The sequence below is a fragment of the Nannobrachium achirus genome, assembly GCF_963921795.1.
Source record: "Nannobrachium achirus genome assembly, chromosome: 14".
Lineage (NCBI taxonomy): Eukaryota > Metazoa > Chordata > Actinopteri > Myctophiformes > Myctophidae > Nannobrachium > Nannobrachium achirus.
The window spans coordinates 35,974,404-35,990,035 of NC_137821.1; the positions used below are offsets into that span (position 1 = coordinate 35,974,404).

Here is a 15,632-nt window from a genome sequence, read left to right on the forward strand (position 1 = left end):
GAGGCTGATTTAAAAAATGTGGGGCAGAGGTTCTGAATTAGCATCCAGGGAGTGTGTGTGCTCAGTTTGGCAGCGATCGGGCCAACGGCGCCGGAGATTAGCTGGTAACAACCAGGCCACACAAATCGGCCTGTTATAGCGCCACCATGAGGCTGATTTGAAAAATGTGGGGCAGAGGTTCTAGATTGGCATCCAGGGAGTGTGTGTGCTCAGTTTGGCAGCGATCGGGCCAACGGTGACTGAGATTAGCTGCTCACAAACTGCGAGGACGCACGGACGCACGCACGCACGGACGGATGCACGGACGGACGGATGGACGGACGGACGGAGGGGAAAACATACTCTCCCTCAGCCTTCGGCTGGTGGAGACAAAAATTGTCTTGAAGATCAGCTTGTGAGAAAATGATAATTTATCATCTCAAATGATTGTGAATAGGCGATGATTTTGACATTATCCTGGACTGTACAACTGTATACTAGAACTATATATTAGTATTAGTAACTAACAGCATTAATAATGTCATGTTATGTCATATAATCCTAATTGAGTGAAAACCAAACAGTAAAATGCCATGAGTGGAACCTGAATGAAAGTGATGCTGTCATCAGTGTTGGACAGCTCCTCCAGGTCAGCATGTCTCCTCTCCAGCTGCTCCATGTGCTCCTCCAGCTGCCTCAGGAGAGCCTCAGTCTGAGCCACTGCAGTCTGCTGCTGATCTCTGATCACTTCTTTAAGCTCACTGCGTCTTCTCTCAATGGAGACCATCATCTCACTGAAGATCCTGTCACTGGCCTCCACTGCTGCTTCTGCAGAGCTCTGCTTAACACACACACACACACACGCGCACGCACACACGCACACGCGCACGCACGCGCGCACACACACACACACACACACACACGTTAGCATATTTTCAAATTGGGGTCTGCAGCTAAGTAATATGGGGTCCATGGCAAAACGTTTTGAGGACCACAGCTTTAGTGCTTCTGATGTCACAAGCCACTGTCTCATCCATACAGCATCACCATTTCCTTCGTTTTCCACAGTAAACACAATAACAACAACCATTATCATAATATCAGCTCACGTTCAGGTCCTCCATGACCTGTCTCAGGTCTTTCAGCTCCTTCTTTGTCTCCTGGATCTGCTGCTGGACTTTCTCCTGAATTGTCACCAACTGTTTCTGCAAGAAACGGGAAGAGAGACAGTCGGGATACCAATTCTATCCAATCAGAAGAGAGAGAACTCATACTGGATACCAATGACGCCGCCTCTGTGTGAGCCGCGGGGCCGCAGCCCCCAGGAAGATCAAGCCCGAAAAATTAACACGCACAGCTTTGTTTGTGGGGAAAACAAAACATCAGCCCGGCAGCCCCCCACCCCCACATTCCTATGGGTGGGGGGCTGAGGGAGCAATAGAAACCAACGTTGAAACTGGAGGCGGAGCGCTCCCAGCCTATTTGCATGTCTGCCTAACCATTCTTTTGTTTAAACCGGCCAGGTAAATTCCAGTGGGGGGGCTGGTGTGGGAGGCGGAGAATTAGTGCCTATAGTTCCTTTGTTTTAACCTGGCAGGTAGAGAATAAAGGCCAGCATACAGTAGCTATGCCTTCACTTATTGCAGTGTACAGCAAGATGCCAGTCATGCAACCAGCCAAGAAGAGACGCCTCCTGACCCAGAAGACCCTGAACTTCGGTACGCCAGCCAGCCAGCCCCCAGGACTCGCAGCTCAGGCTGCTTTTTTATTACTACTATTACTATTTTTTATGACTACTGCACGATGCACGAATTCAAGGGCGAGACGGCACAGTGTCTTCTCTAATCAATACAATGCCATGGCATGTCATTAGCTAGTTTTTTGTTTGATACTTTGATACTATGGTGCTTAACTGTTGAAACATGCTGAACTTTCATTGTAAAAATGTACCCAGTGTACTATTGACAAACTGTAAATAAAGTATCCATTTGAGAAAAAAAAACGCCCTTTTTTTGCGACGGGGGGGGGGGGCTAGCGGGGGGGGGGGACTAGCGGGGGGGGGGGGGGGGGGGGAAGCGCTCGATGCTTCGGCACCCAGCGGCAGGGACAAAACTCGGCGCCTATGCTGGATACAGGGTAAAAACAATTAGTTTGCATCCACACATCACCCATTTAGACCTGGAACACCATTATTTCATACATTTCAAGTTGGGAACACCTCTGTGTTTAGTTGTTGCTATATACAATATATAGCATCATTATTATGTTTTTTAAATAACCTCTTTAGGTTTTTCAGGATTTAGAAGGCATTCAGAGAATAGGCCTCACGTCTAAATGGGTATCAACTGTGTAACTTCATGAAACGTTATCAATCGCCTCTGTTTTTCCAAAAGGAGTGCACTGACATCTATTCTCTTGTGCTTTTAATGTCTCTGGCATGGTTATCTATTTCTGCTTCTATCTTTAAAACTTGATCCATGTCATAATTTGTCTTCAAGTGATCATGGTCCTACCTGTTTCTCTGCCTTCTCTGCAGCAGCTGACACCGTGTCATGGCCCTTGTGTTCATCCATGGTGCACAGATAGCAGATACACTGCTGGTCTGTGCGACAGAACACCTCCAGCAGCTTGTCATGACTGGAGCACATCTTCTCCTGCAGTTTGTTGGTGGCTGGGACCAGCTTGTGCTTCTGCAACACAGGAACATTGTAGTGAGGCTGGAGGTGAGTCTCACAGTAAGAGGCCAGACACACCAGACAAGACATGAGAGCTTTGCGACGTCTGGCTCCAGTGCAGAAATCACAGGCCACGTCTTCTGGTCCGGCGTAGAGCTGAGCAGCGGAGGCAGGAGACTGCTGACCTCCTGTAATGCTCAGCTTCATCACAACCTGGAAGTAAAGAGAAGAGGAGGGGAGGTCACTCACTGATGACAAATACAACACAGTAATTGTGAGGTTCATGGTTATAAACCAGTGAGAAATTATAGGTAAAGTTCATCTAGTAAGATCATTGGAACATTATCTGAACACACTCGTTCTGCACCGATTAAAGTCATTGTCAGGGACGTGCAGAGAATGTTAGAGAGACGGGCTGAAATCTCTAAAAGGGCACCGAAAATAGCCGACCTCCAAGCTCAGCTACGACGCGTTGTGAGCTTGGAGGTCGGCTTTTTTCGGTGCTTGATACCACACTGAACTAAACAAGTCAAGAACATAATCAAGTCAATACTGGAGATGTGGTGTACGGCATGGATTTCTACATAGAGAGGGCAGAGAGGGAGAGTTTGGACAAGGCAATTCTCTTGAATGCTGCCTTCAGGTATGGCATGGAAAGGGGGAATTTGCATTTCTTTCACCGTTCACTAGTATCTGCTATTATGTATGCATACAATGAATGACATGCCAAGATTAGGGACACCAGAGTTTAAAACAAAGTCAAAGATCAGAGTAAATGATCCTAGTGAACAAAATGACAGCATAAAATAAGTACTATAGACTGCAAGATACTGTACCATCACAAGTGGTTCTCAAACCTTTTCATGCCAAGGAAGGATCCCCAATTCATATACTGTATTATATTGTCCACAGACCCCCACTTGAAAATAGTTTGCGCGATAGAAGATTTATGTAGTTAAAATGTTTCAAAATGTATTGTAGCATATCGTGTTGCGATGCATTGTGAGCTTGTAGATCGGCAATATAATATACAGTTACAATGGTTAAACTGTGATGCTCTGTAAAAAGAATGTTGGGGACCCCCTGGAACCTCCTTGTGGACCCCAGCATGTCTAACATGATAAATATCATTCTTAGTATTTGTATTCTTAGTATGAGTATTATCAACATACATAGCCATAAATCATAACTCTTGTAGAGTTTTTTTTTTTATATATTTTGGGACGTTTTCTCTCTACAAAGTCCCAAAATAAAAACACTCTACAAGATTCATGATTTATGGCTACAACATACTACATACATAACATACTAGCCATATAATAGGCCTAAATCATAACTCTTGAAGAGTACGTGTTTTTATTTTGGAAACGTCCCAAAATAAAAACACTCTACAAGAGTTATGCCTAATAACATACAGTAATGTGTGAACAATAACCAACATAGTTTAACTACCATCTATCAAACTAGGAAATAAATAGTTTTCTGTAGCAGAAACTTAGCCATGAATCATAACTAGTAGAGGTTGCTTATATTGGGACGTTTAACGTCCCAATATAAGCAAACTCTACAAGAGTTATGATTTATGGCTAGCAGAAGCTGTAGTTTAATGTGTGGTTGTAACTTGTAAGGTCATCTCACCTCAGCCAGCAAGTTGTTCTTCCTCAGAACAGGTCTGGGACTGAAGCTCTCTCTGCACTGGGGACAGCTGTAGACTCCAGTCTGCTCATTCTGGTCCCAGTAACCCTCAATACAGCTTCCACAGTAACTGTGTCCACAGTGTAGAGTCACTGGTTCCTTTAGAAGGTCCAGACACACAGGACAGCAGAACTGATCCTGGTCCAGATCACATCCCTGCTGTTGTTGTTTTTGTGCCATTTGACTGACAACCACACTCACACTAAGATAAAACACATAACACTTTGGTTCACTCTGAACAGAGACCGAGAGAGAAAACAACAGCTCTGAGTTTCGTTTCTTAGAAAACTGGGAGAGGAGTGTGGGACTTCCTGGTTGTTTTAAGGTTGCAGTGTAGTGCTGTTCCTAGGCCTCCCCACGGAGGGGCAATGTTTCACAAATAAAGAAGAGCTCAATCTTCTTGTGAGTCTGTATAGTCAGGAAAAATTAGCAGAATACCTGTCAAATCTGGGAATAAATTCCTTACCAAACAATTTCTTCACCAATGTGTTCGTAAAGGTGTCTAATAACATATAACAAAGATTGAAATTCAACATCCCTAGCAAAATGTTTGACAGCTAGGGTAATTCTGGGTCTCATTCACTTCTATACACTGTACTATAAGGGGGGGAAAATCACTCCCAAAAATATGCTTTAAGTGGGATGTGAGGGGTCTAACTAGGTGTTTTTAATTATTCTGAATCCATTGCAAGCATTTGTTTTGCACGAAAAACATTCCTTGGGCCATGGACCCCATACACCTTGTGAAAAGTGATGACTCATCACTAAACCATCGTTTTTTTGCGGCTGATTTTGGCCCAATGAATGTTTTTCGGGCAAAACAAATGCTTGCAATGGATTCAGAATAATTAAAAACACCTAGTTAGACCCCTCAGATGCTACTTAAAGCATATGTTTGCGAGTGATTTTTTTCCCTTAGTACAGTCAAACAAGGGGCATTTTTGACATGTTGCGCCATCAGTTTGTTTATCAGCCATCAGCCTACTCGGGTATGCCGTCACTTTGGCTGGAAAACCAATAAATGCAATGGCATTTTGTTAATGAGAATCAAACACTTGCTATTACATCAGTGACTTCTTTGGTCACTTAAGTTATTTTGTACAGTGTGACGCTGGGTTTTATGTCAATTTCTTTATGTATACAAACTTAAATAATGTCAGCAAAGCGGGGCCTGAATTGTCTATTTAGCCCTGCACTGCTTCTGTGGTGCAAATATACATAATGTCTGGTCTTATTTTCATATAGACATAATGTACCATGATGATAAAGTAGAAACATTGCAGATTCCCAGATCCATAGCAATGTGTGGCAGCATGGCTAATGCTAAGATACCGGTTAGCGTCCTGCTTGGAACTACTGTAGATGGCCACCCTAGAATGGACCGAAGTCCCTGTGAAACGCCTTTGCCGGACCCTTCTCCAAACCTCAATGACACTAACCCCTTGCCTATTCTGAACCACACATACAGTGCCTATCCATAACTAAAGAGAATTAGTTAAACCCATGCCTAAACCTAAGTTTAATTCATTAAACCAATGCCTAAAAATTAAAGCGTCCCATTCTCTTCCATTCCATTATGAGGGGTGGAGCAGCGCGTTGGTACGTCAGGTGCCGCCACATGGAGACAAGGGGTGTCATTTGGGGCGTCAGGTGATGGCAATGGCCAACCCCTAGTGTTCACGTTAAACCTCTAATTCAGTTATGTTATGCATAGGCTAACTCTGAACTGTTTTGGCAGATTAAGTCAAAGTCACAAAAACGGTGCGACGGATTGACACCTCAGCTTCTCCCCTTCAGTTACGCATGTGTGACCGTACCCTTAATGCAGGATATCTTTAGGGATAGGGTGGACCCTTAATTGAGGCGGGGATGTTTAAAATTGTAGTGCATCAAATGCCATTAGTTCAGTAATGTACTGATAAATTGAGGGTTTCGACATCAAAGATTATGAACGTTTTGCTGTTTCAAATTGGGTTGAAATTGTTTATTGTTGCACATTAATAGCCTGTTTTCATTTGAAGCCGAGCAGCAAAACAAATGACTTAATTCCCGCGGACATCCGTGCTTTTCCGACCACATGAGCGCCAACATACATTCCCAGTGAATTCACCATGGCTAACGTTACCTTCATGGTCAGTTCATCTGTTGTCAGATGAGACTTGATCAGTGACATTGGTGCATGAGAGGGCGTGATAAATTAACCACTTGCACAAGCTGCTTCACATTAGGTCGTTTTATATCTCGTCGTAGCCCACTTTGTCAACAGTGTCACACGCATAAATAGAGGACGTCACCAAGGTGACACGTTGTGAGCTTGTAGATTTGCTTAAACTTTTCGAAACATTGTGAAAATCTGTGAAACGTGTTAATATTTTTCAATATATATATATTTTCCACCTATAATGAAACGTCCATCCAGCATTACTCAAGCCTACAGTATGTTCTTACGTTCTTACCACGGAAACCAATGGAGATAGCTAGGTGGGCGATGTTATGAAATCCCATCTGATCATGTAGACAGCCAGTCCTAGAGATCAGATTTTTAGAAACAAATGGGATTTGCCAGCAGTCCGAACAAAGCCTAATCCCCGGCCTAAGGGACAGCTATCTTCTGGGTGTTTTCTCTGCCTATGTTATTTCTAGCACTGTAGCCGTACATGTTGAAATGATATCGGATCAACCTGTATTTAAACCTTTGATAGATATAAACCCTGCTGTTAGCTGTGTAAGACGCTCTGGGACAACAATAAGATCAATATATTATAAACTGGTAATACAATATTCAAAAGTTTTACCAATAGTGGATCAATAGTTTTTCAATAATCAATAGACAATAATTTCTCATTACAAAGGCAATAAGAGGTAATAATAATAGTATTGAGAAACCAATACAATAAGATCAGGAGAAGGTTGGAGAGGAGCATTATAGAAAAATTACAAAACTAAATCTCTATCTACTTATGTATTTGTCTATCTATTCCGATCTATTGTCTTATTGAAATATAATGACTTTCCTGTTACCAAAGTAGACACAAGACAACCAATAACCACAACAACTGCAAAATGTAACACAAACACTTCTGTCCGTCCGTCTCTCTCTCTGTCCATGTTGCTTGTTGACAGATCTTTTATAAGTTTCTTGTGTTTGGCACTTCACTTTAAAAAGCTGCCAAGTGCTGCAATATCTTTGTTTTCTTTAATGTACATATATTTTTTAAATTGTTGTTGGTTTTTCTTTGGCAGGTTCTCTGAGAAATCCATTTCCTCTTTCATTGTTTAATTGTCTCTTTTCTCCTTTGTTTTCTTTTCTTCCTCTGGACTGCTGTTATGCCCTCTATGGCGACATGTATTCTAACCTCAATGAGGATCCTGTACATTACTCCTGTCTGTCCAGCGCTGTCTCCTTAACGTTAACCTGACATTACAACAGCCTGACACCCACTCAAACCATTTACCAGCACACAGGACCATTGCACAAACCACAAGATTGAAAGTGATGAATTACTACAGTATCATTGGTATCACATGTGTTCACCCTACTATTTGACTATGTCAAAATGGTTTCGGCGATAAAGGTCTATTTATACTCCATCACACAAGGGTGTTGTTTGTCAAAAAGAACAGATCTACAAGTTTGAACAATTTGTCATTTTGGCAAGCGACACTGTCATACTAGGGTAAATTAGGGATACATTTAGCTTAAAACAGCCTAAAGTCACCAGCATCCAGTCAGAACATTTAGCTAAACATAGGAAGTGAAGTAACAACACAATCCCCATCTTCTCTAAGCGTCAGAGGTGGGTGGAGTAGCCAAAAACTGTACACAAGTAAAAGTAGTGCTACTAAGAAGTATAGGTAGTCATCCAAATAATGATAGAGAAAGAAAAGAATAAAGCCGAATGTAGCCACATAGATAGAAATGTTTTACTTTTTACATTTGGCCTAAATATAAAAGTAAAATATACATAGTGAAGAATTCCTAGTAGTACAATGTATTAAAATGTTACTTAAGTTTACGTAACTTTACTACCCATACCCACTCTGTTCAGCACTGATGAAACGAACATTTTAGAACCAATTGGAATAGTTTATAAACCCCACCCACATGGGACTCCTCAGGTGACAGAACCAAAATCACCGTTGAATTTCAATGGACTTGTTTCAGGTTGTAAACTGGACCTCGTGGCTGGGTCCTAGAGACCAGTGGTTCTTTAGTGTTTCAATTTCAAGGACCCCGAGTTTGATGTGCATATTAGACCACCGACTCCCATAACTTTGAGAGTGTACAATTGGAACCAAATGGACCCACTTGCGGATCCATTTGGTTCCATTTGTATGCTCTCAAAGGTACAGATGTCTAAGGATCCACTTGGTGCCTATAGTCTCGCAAGCCAGACTGTTGCCTCCTACAATTTTCAAATGCTCCCATCATACAGTCTGGAGCACAGAAGCTCTGAAAATGATCAAGCGATAAAGCAAATTCATCAAAAAAAAAATCTTAGCAAATCTTGCTAAGAAAGATGTTAAGATATTTAAAGATATAACGAACAGGTGACAGCTTCCTGCCTCAGATTTGGGGATCGGTGTAGTTCCAGACTCTATATAGCATTCAGAGATTGTAGAATAGTTGTCTGACTATGCAAGACTATTTGGTGCCTAACGATAAATAATTTACCTGGGGACCCACTTTGAGAACCACTGCTGTGTCAGTGGAATTTGCATCGCTAGGAAACAGCTTGGGTCCGAGTGTGTTTCCTGTCGCAGATTTTATTAATATCAGCCGAACGGAAATAGACTTGGATCCATTGGAACGTTTATATTGTCAAGTGTGAAAAGGTCCTTTCGTAGGCCAGGGCTAGCCTGGCCTACGAATCCTGTCCTGATGTCTTTATGGTGCGCTCTGTGAGTGTGTGAGCATGTGTGAGTGTGCGGGTGCGAGTGTGTGTGCGTATGTGTGCATGCACTTGGGCCTTTATGTATGTATATACTGTATACACCTCTTAAACGGTATTAATTTGACTTATTTATTTGTTTTATTTAAGAATCTGTTCCTGTGTCCTATTTATTGCACCTGTACGTATATACAAAAACATGTTGACCGTTTAAATGTGATTGGCGATCGATGTGAAAGGGGGGTACAAAGGGGGGTCTGACGCTGTGGGTGGCATAAATGAAAGGAGGGTTGGGGGGGGGGGGGGGGTTCGATGGGAGGGATGGCAGGAAAAAGAGGGGGGGAATGTGGATGGACAGAACGAACAGCGGAGGGAAGGGGTTCGAAGTGGAAATCAATTATCCTTAGTGTGATTTGAAACCTTAACTGTTCTGTCCTTGTATCTGATGATGATGATGATGATGATAATGCTGATGATGGTAATGATCATGATGAAGACTCTACAGAGACACTGTATGTAAACCTGCTTGTTGTGAAGATGAATTAAGATGTTAATGACCAATAAAACACTATCAGACACAACACACAGGAGACGCCTCTGGACATGTTCATTTTTAGAAAATAGACGATAGATTCTAGAAGCTCACACCGGGTTGCATCCTGCAACATGACCCGTTGTGAACTTGTAGATCGTCTATTTTCCAATAATCACCAAATTGGTTCCAATTGTACGCGCTCAAAGTTTCACATCAAATTGGGGGTCCTAGATTGTATTTTCACAGAAACATTCATTGCAAACATATCTCCAACATACAGTAATTAAATTACTTAAATAGATCCCAATTTAGAATAACCAATTAACATGACAATTAAACAAATATTCTCCCCTAATGAGAAATTGGTTGAAAGTGGCTGATGCTGAATAAAGTAAGTGTTTAAGGTTCCTACAAAAAAATGGGGTGGGGGCTCAAACATTTCAGGCTGCGACCCACCAAAATAATCATATTTGAACTGGGTTGGCATTACATTTTGTTTGACATTATATTGTGAAAATAGCCTTTCTACATGCTCACAACGCCTCGCAACTCTTTCTCAGCTCATTTTTGACATTTTTTTTGTATAGTTTTTTGAAGCAGTAATGTCATATTTTATTTTTAAATAAAATAATGATCGGTTTGAGAACCACTGCGTTAATTATAACCAATCTGAATCTACACAGATTAACAGAGGGCTCTGTAGCAATATAAAGCAGATAACAGGGCATACTGTATGATTGTCTGCAGCAGGCTTGAAGAAATGCAATAAGAGGAACACATAGGTTGATTGATCATGTTGGCCATATACACATAATTCTTATGCATGCTTTATCTAGAAAGAAAAATCCATAATCAAATTTACATTTTCAACTGAATATCATCATCATTATTCTTAACATGTCTACCATGTCTTACACAGCTCTGCTGTATTTCCATAATTCCATCGAACCATTATCCCTGGGTAGAGAGGTTGTGTGAACGTGGTTTTAACTGTGTGGAGGAGGGTCATTGTGTCAGAAACACCATAGAAGGACAGAGTACCTGCCTTGTGGTCCAGGTACACCCCTATTCTGGAGGAACAAGGCCCTGACACTTTAGTCACAACTTTGTTGTGTGTGAAACTGTAGTTCTTATCAAGGTACTGTAAACACCAGGATTTATCATCTTCTCCAAAGCGGGTTTTTCTGCTGATGTCTTTATAACAGACTGCTATATCAACCGCTCTACCACTCTGCTCTACTTCCCAGTAACAACATTCAGACAGACCCTCTGTACACAACACACATGTACTAGTAAATCTCTTTGCATGATCTGGGTATGGTTGTATTTGTTGAGTTAAAGTCACCTTCCTCTTCTCCTCTGACAGGGAGAGATATTTGTTTATTGTGTTCATGTCCAGAGACAGAGGAAAGGAATCTGTGAGAATAAACGACAAAAGAAAATTCAAACCTTATCAACCTCATTGTGTTTAGCGTTAGTACCTCAGATAAAACTCATGAGATAATTAAATACAACATATAACATATACAACATATCATAAATGTTCAGAACCTGCATCAACATGGACTCACATCGTAAAAAGTCCTTTCTGGTCTGAGGCTCCGCTGGATGTAAAACATCAACTGCACACAATGGAGACACAAGAAAACAGTAAACAATGTCTTATAGCGAAGAAGGGATTAAATTCAAGTTCCAAGTGTATTGTCAAACATTATAATAACTCAATCATTGCTATAGTTAGTGTTAGTTCAGTAACAGCTGTCTCTCCAGCTCTTTAGTAAAAAAAAAAAAAAAAAAAAAAACATTTTCAGGTGAGTATCACCTGAAAATCCAAATAAAATAAATTCATGATAATAATGTAAATTAACTCTTAACAGTACAAAGTGAGGAATATTCTTGCTTAAATTCTTCAATGTTACTGTCCAACCTATATGTACCATCATCAAGTTCTATATCTCTTTGACAGAAAAGCAGGTTATAAAACCTATACAAATATTTATCTCACCTCTCTTTAATATCTCTGGCCAAGTTGTCTTCAGGATGTTGTCTAGTTGGTCTCTCAGACCAGACACCTCATCAATCACATCTGTAAAGGACCTCGGAGGACATGAGACCACACTGGGTGAGACTGGAGATCCACTGGAACTGGAGAGAGACTGGAAACTCTGGAGAGAGACAAGCAGAGAGACAAGTAAACCAGTTTAGACAGAGATGGAAGAACATTATACTGTAGCAAGAGATCAATAGATTAGTACATTGATCACAATCGGTGGATTTGTCTTTAATCATCATACAAATAATTGTGATTAACAATAATTATGTTTTTGACATTTAACATTGAAGATATCAATAAAAAAGTATTAGTATTAGTAACTACCAGCATAATGTCATGTTATGCCATGTCATGTAATATACTATAGACACAACATCATAATGACATGATGGAATGGAATGAAATATGATGCTAGTTTCTCCTAAATGAGTCAAAACCCAACAGTAAAATGCCATGAGTGGAACCTGAATGAAAGTAATGCTGTCATCAGTGTTGGACAGCTCCTCCAGGTCAGCATGTCTCCTCTCCAGCTGCTCCATGTGCTCCTCCAGCTGCCTCAGGAGAGCCTCAGTCTGAGCCACTGCAGTCTGCTGCTGATCTCTGATCACTTCTTTAAGCTCACTGCGTCTTCTCTCAATGGAGACCATCATCTCACTGAAGATCCTGTCACTGGCCTCCACTGCTGCTTCTGCAGAGCTCTGCTTAACACACACACAAGCAACACACACACACACACACACACACACACACACACACACACACACACACACACACACACACACACACACACACACACACACACACACACACACACACACACACACACACACACACACACACACACACTTTCTGTTGTTAGAATGTTTCAAAAAATTACATAATATTGTTCACATTTTCTACAGACAGATCTGCTGTTTTCAAATAGCCAATGCATTTGCATACAACAATTAAACATTTCTGTATTTTGTTATTTTTTTTATTGTTGTGTGGTTTTATGTGGGGACTGTAGATGGAAATTTGCTTCTAGCTAAATCTGTTGATGAGATCACGATTAGGCTTAGCTGATTAACTTTACTTTCATGTATGGAAAGTTCATTAAAGTGCATTGTCTCGTCGAAATAAAGAAACTCTTGGTTATTAGTTGTCATGTTTCTGGAGAACTTAATAAATTCAATCACAACAGAACAGAACATGATATGATTGATTCTTTAGTGTCACTGTTCTTTACTGTCATTCTAAACATAACAGTTTAACCAACCGTAATCCACATTTGAAAATAGCCACCTTGTGAGCGTTTACATCTGCCAATTCAAAAATAAAATCTTGAGAGAATCCGAAATATTTTGCACAATACAAATCTTATATGTGGGAATTGCTGCACAAAAATATTTTCCAATGGGTGTCCGCAGCCAAATACATATTAATTGGGGTGTCCTTGACATGAAAAGGTTTGAGAACCACTGCTTTAGTGCTTCTGATGACACAAGCCACTGTCTCATCCATATAACATCACCATTATTTCCTCTATCCAAAACACAATAACAAGAAGAACCATCATCATAATATCAGCTCACGTTCAGGTCCTCCATGACCTTTCTCAGGTCTTTCAGCTCCTTCTTTGTCTTCTGGATCTGCTGCTGGACGTTCTCCTGAATTGTCACCAGCTGTTTCTGCAAGAAACAGTAAGAAAGACAGTCGGGATACCAATTCTATCCGGAGAGAGAGAATCACCCATTTAGACCTGGAGCACCTTTATGTCATATATTTCAAGTCGGGAACACCTCTATGTTTAGTTGTTGCTATACAGTATATAGCAACATTATTATGTTTTTTGTTTTTTTTAATAACATTTTTAAGTTTTTCAGGATTTAGAAGGCGTTCGGAGAATAGGCCTCAGGTCTAAATGGGTATCAACTGTGTAACTTCATGAAACGTTATCAATCGCCTTTTTTATTGTGTCCAAAAGGAGTGTACTGACATCTATTGTCTCGTGCTTTTAATGTCTCTTGCATGGTTAGGGGCCTATCTATTTCTGCTTCTAACATTAAAAAATGATCTCTCTCATAATTTGTCTTCAAGTGGTCGTGGTCCTACCTGTTTCTCTGCATTCTCTGCAGCAGCTGACACCGTGTCATGGCCCTTGTGTTCATCCATGGTGCACAGATAGCAGATACACTGCTGGTCTGTGCGACAGAACACCTCCAGCAGCTTGTCATGACTGGAGCACATCTTCTCCTGCAGTTTGTTGGTGGCTGGGACCAGCTTGTGCTTCTTCCAAATAGGAGCATTGTAGTGAGGCTGGAGGTGAGTCTCACAGTAAGAGGCCAGACACGCCAGACAAGACATGAGAGCTTTGCGACGTCTGGCTCCAGTGCAGAAATCACAGGCCACGTCTTCTGGTCCGGCGTAGAGCTGAGCAGCGGAGGCAGGAGACTGCTGACCTCCTGTAATGCTCAGCTTCATCACAACCTGGAAGTAAAGAGAAGAGGAGGGGAGGTCACTCACTGATGACAAATACAACAGTCATTGTCAGGGACGTGCAGAGAATGTTAGAGAGACGGGCTGAAATCTCTAAAAGGGCACCGAAAATAGCCGACCTCCAAGCTCAGCTACAACGCATTGTGAGCTTGGAGGTCGGCTTTTTTCGGTGCTTGATACCACACTGAACTAAACAAGTCAAGAACATAATCAAGTCAATACTGGAGATGTGGTTTACGGCATGGATACATCTACATAGAGAGGGCAGAGAGGGAGAGTTTGGACAAGGCAATTCTCTTGAATGCTGCCTTCAGGTATGGCATGGAAAGATAAGAAAATAAGTACTATATACTACAAGATACTGTACCATCACAAGTGGTTCTCAAACCTTTTCATGCCAAGGATCCCCCACTTGAAAATAGTTTGCGCGATACAAGATTTATGTAGTTAAAATGTTTCAAAATGTATGTAGTATATCGTGTTGCGATGCAATGGTTAAACTGTGATGCTCTGTAAAAAGAATGTTGGGGACCCCCTGGAACCTCCTTGTGGACCCCAGCATGTCTAACATGATAAATATCATTCTTAGTATTTGTATTCTTAGTATGAGTATTATCAACATACATAGCCATAAATCATAACTCTTGTAGAGTTTTTTTTTATATTTTGGGACGTTTTCTCTCTACAAAGTCCCAAAATAAAAACACTCTACAAGATTTATGATTTATGGCTACAACATACATAACATACTAGCCATATAATAGGCCTAAATCATAACTCTTGTAGAGTACGTGTTTTTATTTTGGAAACGTCCCAAAATAAAAACACTCTACAAGAGTTATGATTTATGCCTAATAACATACAGTAATGTGTGAACAATAACCAACATAGTTTAACTACCATCTATCAAACTAGGAAATAAATAGTTTTCTGTAGCAGAAACTTAGCCATGAATCATAACTAGTAGAGGTTGCTTATATAACTCTACAAGAGTTATGATTTATGGCTAGCAGAAAGAACTGTAGTTTAATGTGTGGTTGTAAGTTGTAAGGTGATCTCACCTCAGACAGCAAGTTGTTCTTCCTCAGAACAGGTCTGGGACTGAAGCTCTCTCTGCACTGGGGACAGCTGTAGACTCCAGTCTGCTCATTCTGGTCCCAGTAACCCTCAATACAGCTTCCACAGTAACTGTGTCCACAGTGTAGAGTCACTGGTTCCTTTAGAAGGTCCAGACAGACAGGACAGCAGAACTGATCCTGGTCCAGATCACATCCCTGCTGTTGTTGTTTTTGTGCCATTTTACTGACAACCACACTCACACTGAG

General features: G+C 41.1%; 2 protein-coding genes across 2 annotated transcripts in view; both read right to left on the bottom strand.

Moving 5' to 3' along the window:
• The window catches only part of LOC308297992 (uncharacterized protein), a gene marked incomplete at its 3' end in the record, with an annotated part of 36,213 nt that extends 31,642 nt beyond the window's left edge, over positions 1-4,571 (bottom strand). Inside the window, exons 1-4 of the mRNA XM_080741556.1 lie at positions 4,293-4,571; positions 2,493-2,867; positions 1,089-1,184; positions 584-817 (exon numbers count right to left, since the gene is read on the bottom strand). Coding sequence (XP_080597682.1) covers positions 584-817; positions 1,089-1,184; positions 2,493-2,867; positions 4,293-4,529 — 942 coding nt within the window. The 5' untranslated portion in view covers positions 4,530-4,571. The remainder of the gene's footprint in view (positions 1-583; positions 818-1,088; positions 1,185-2,492; positions 2,868-4,292) is intronic.
• A 5,000-nt stretch (positions 4,572-9,571) lies between these two features.
• On the bottom strand, positions 9,572-15,632 carry LOC308298209 (E3 ubiquitin/ISG15 ligase TRIM25-like). The gene is made up of 7 exons (XM_080741765.1): positions 15,369-15,632; positions 13,924-14,298; positions 13,404-13,499; positions 12,294-12,527; positions 11,782-11,941; positions 11,348-11,398; positions 9,572-11,192 (listed from the first exon to the last, which is right to left on the bottom strand). The coding sequence occupies exons 1-7, from the start codon at positions 15,603-15,605 to the stop codon at positions 10,678-10,680; spliced, it is 1,668 nt and encodes a 555-aa protein (XP_080597891.1). The 5' UTR covers positions 15,606-15,632; the 3' UTR covers positions 9,572-10,677.

Coding starts and splice junctions, on each gene's coding strand:
- LOC308298209 (XM_080741765.1), bottom strand. CDS start 15,605: ATGGCACAAAAACAACAACAGCAGGGATGTGATCTGGACCAGGATCAG. Junction 14,299..15,368: donor AGAACAACTTGCTGTCTGAG/GTGAGATCACCT, acceptor CTTTACTTCCAG/GTTGTGATGAAGCTGAGCAT. Junction 11,942..12,293: donor ACAGCATTACTTTCATTCAG/GTTCCACTCATG, acceptor GTCTCTCTCCAG/AGTTTCCAGTCTCTCTCCAG.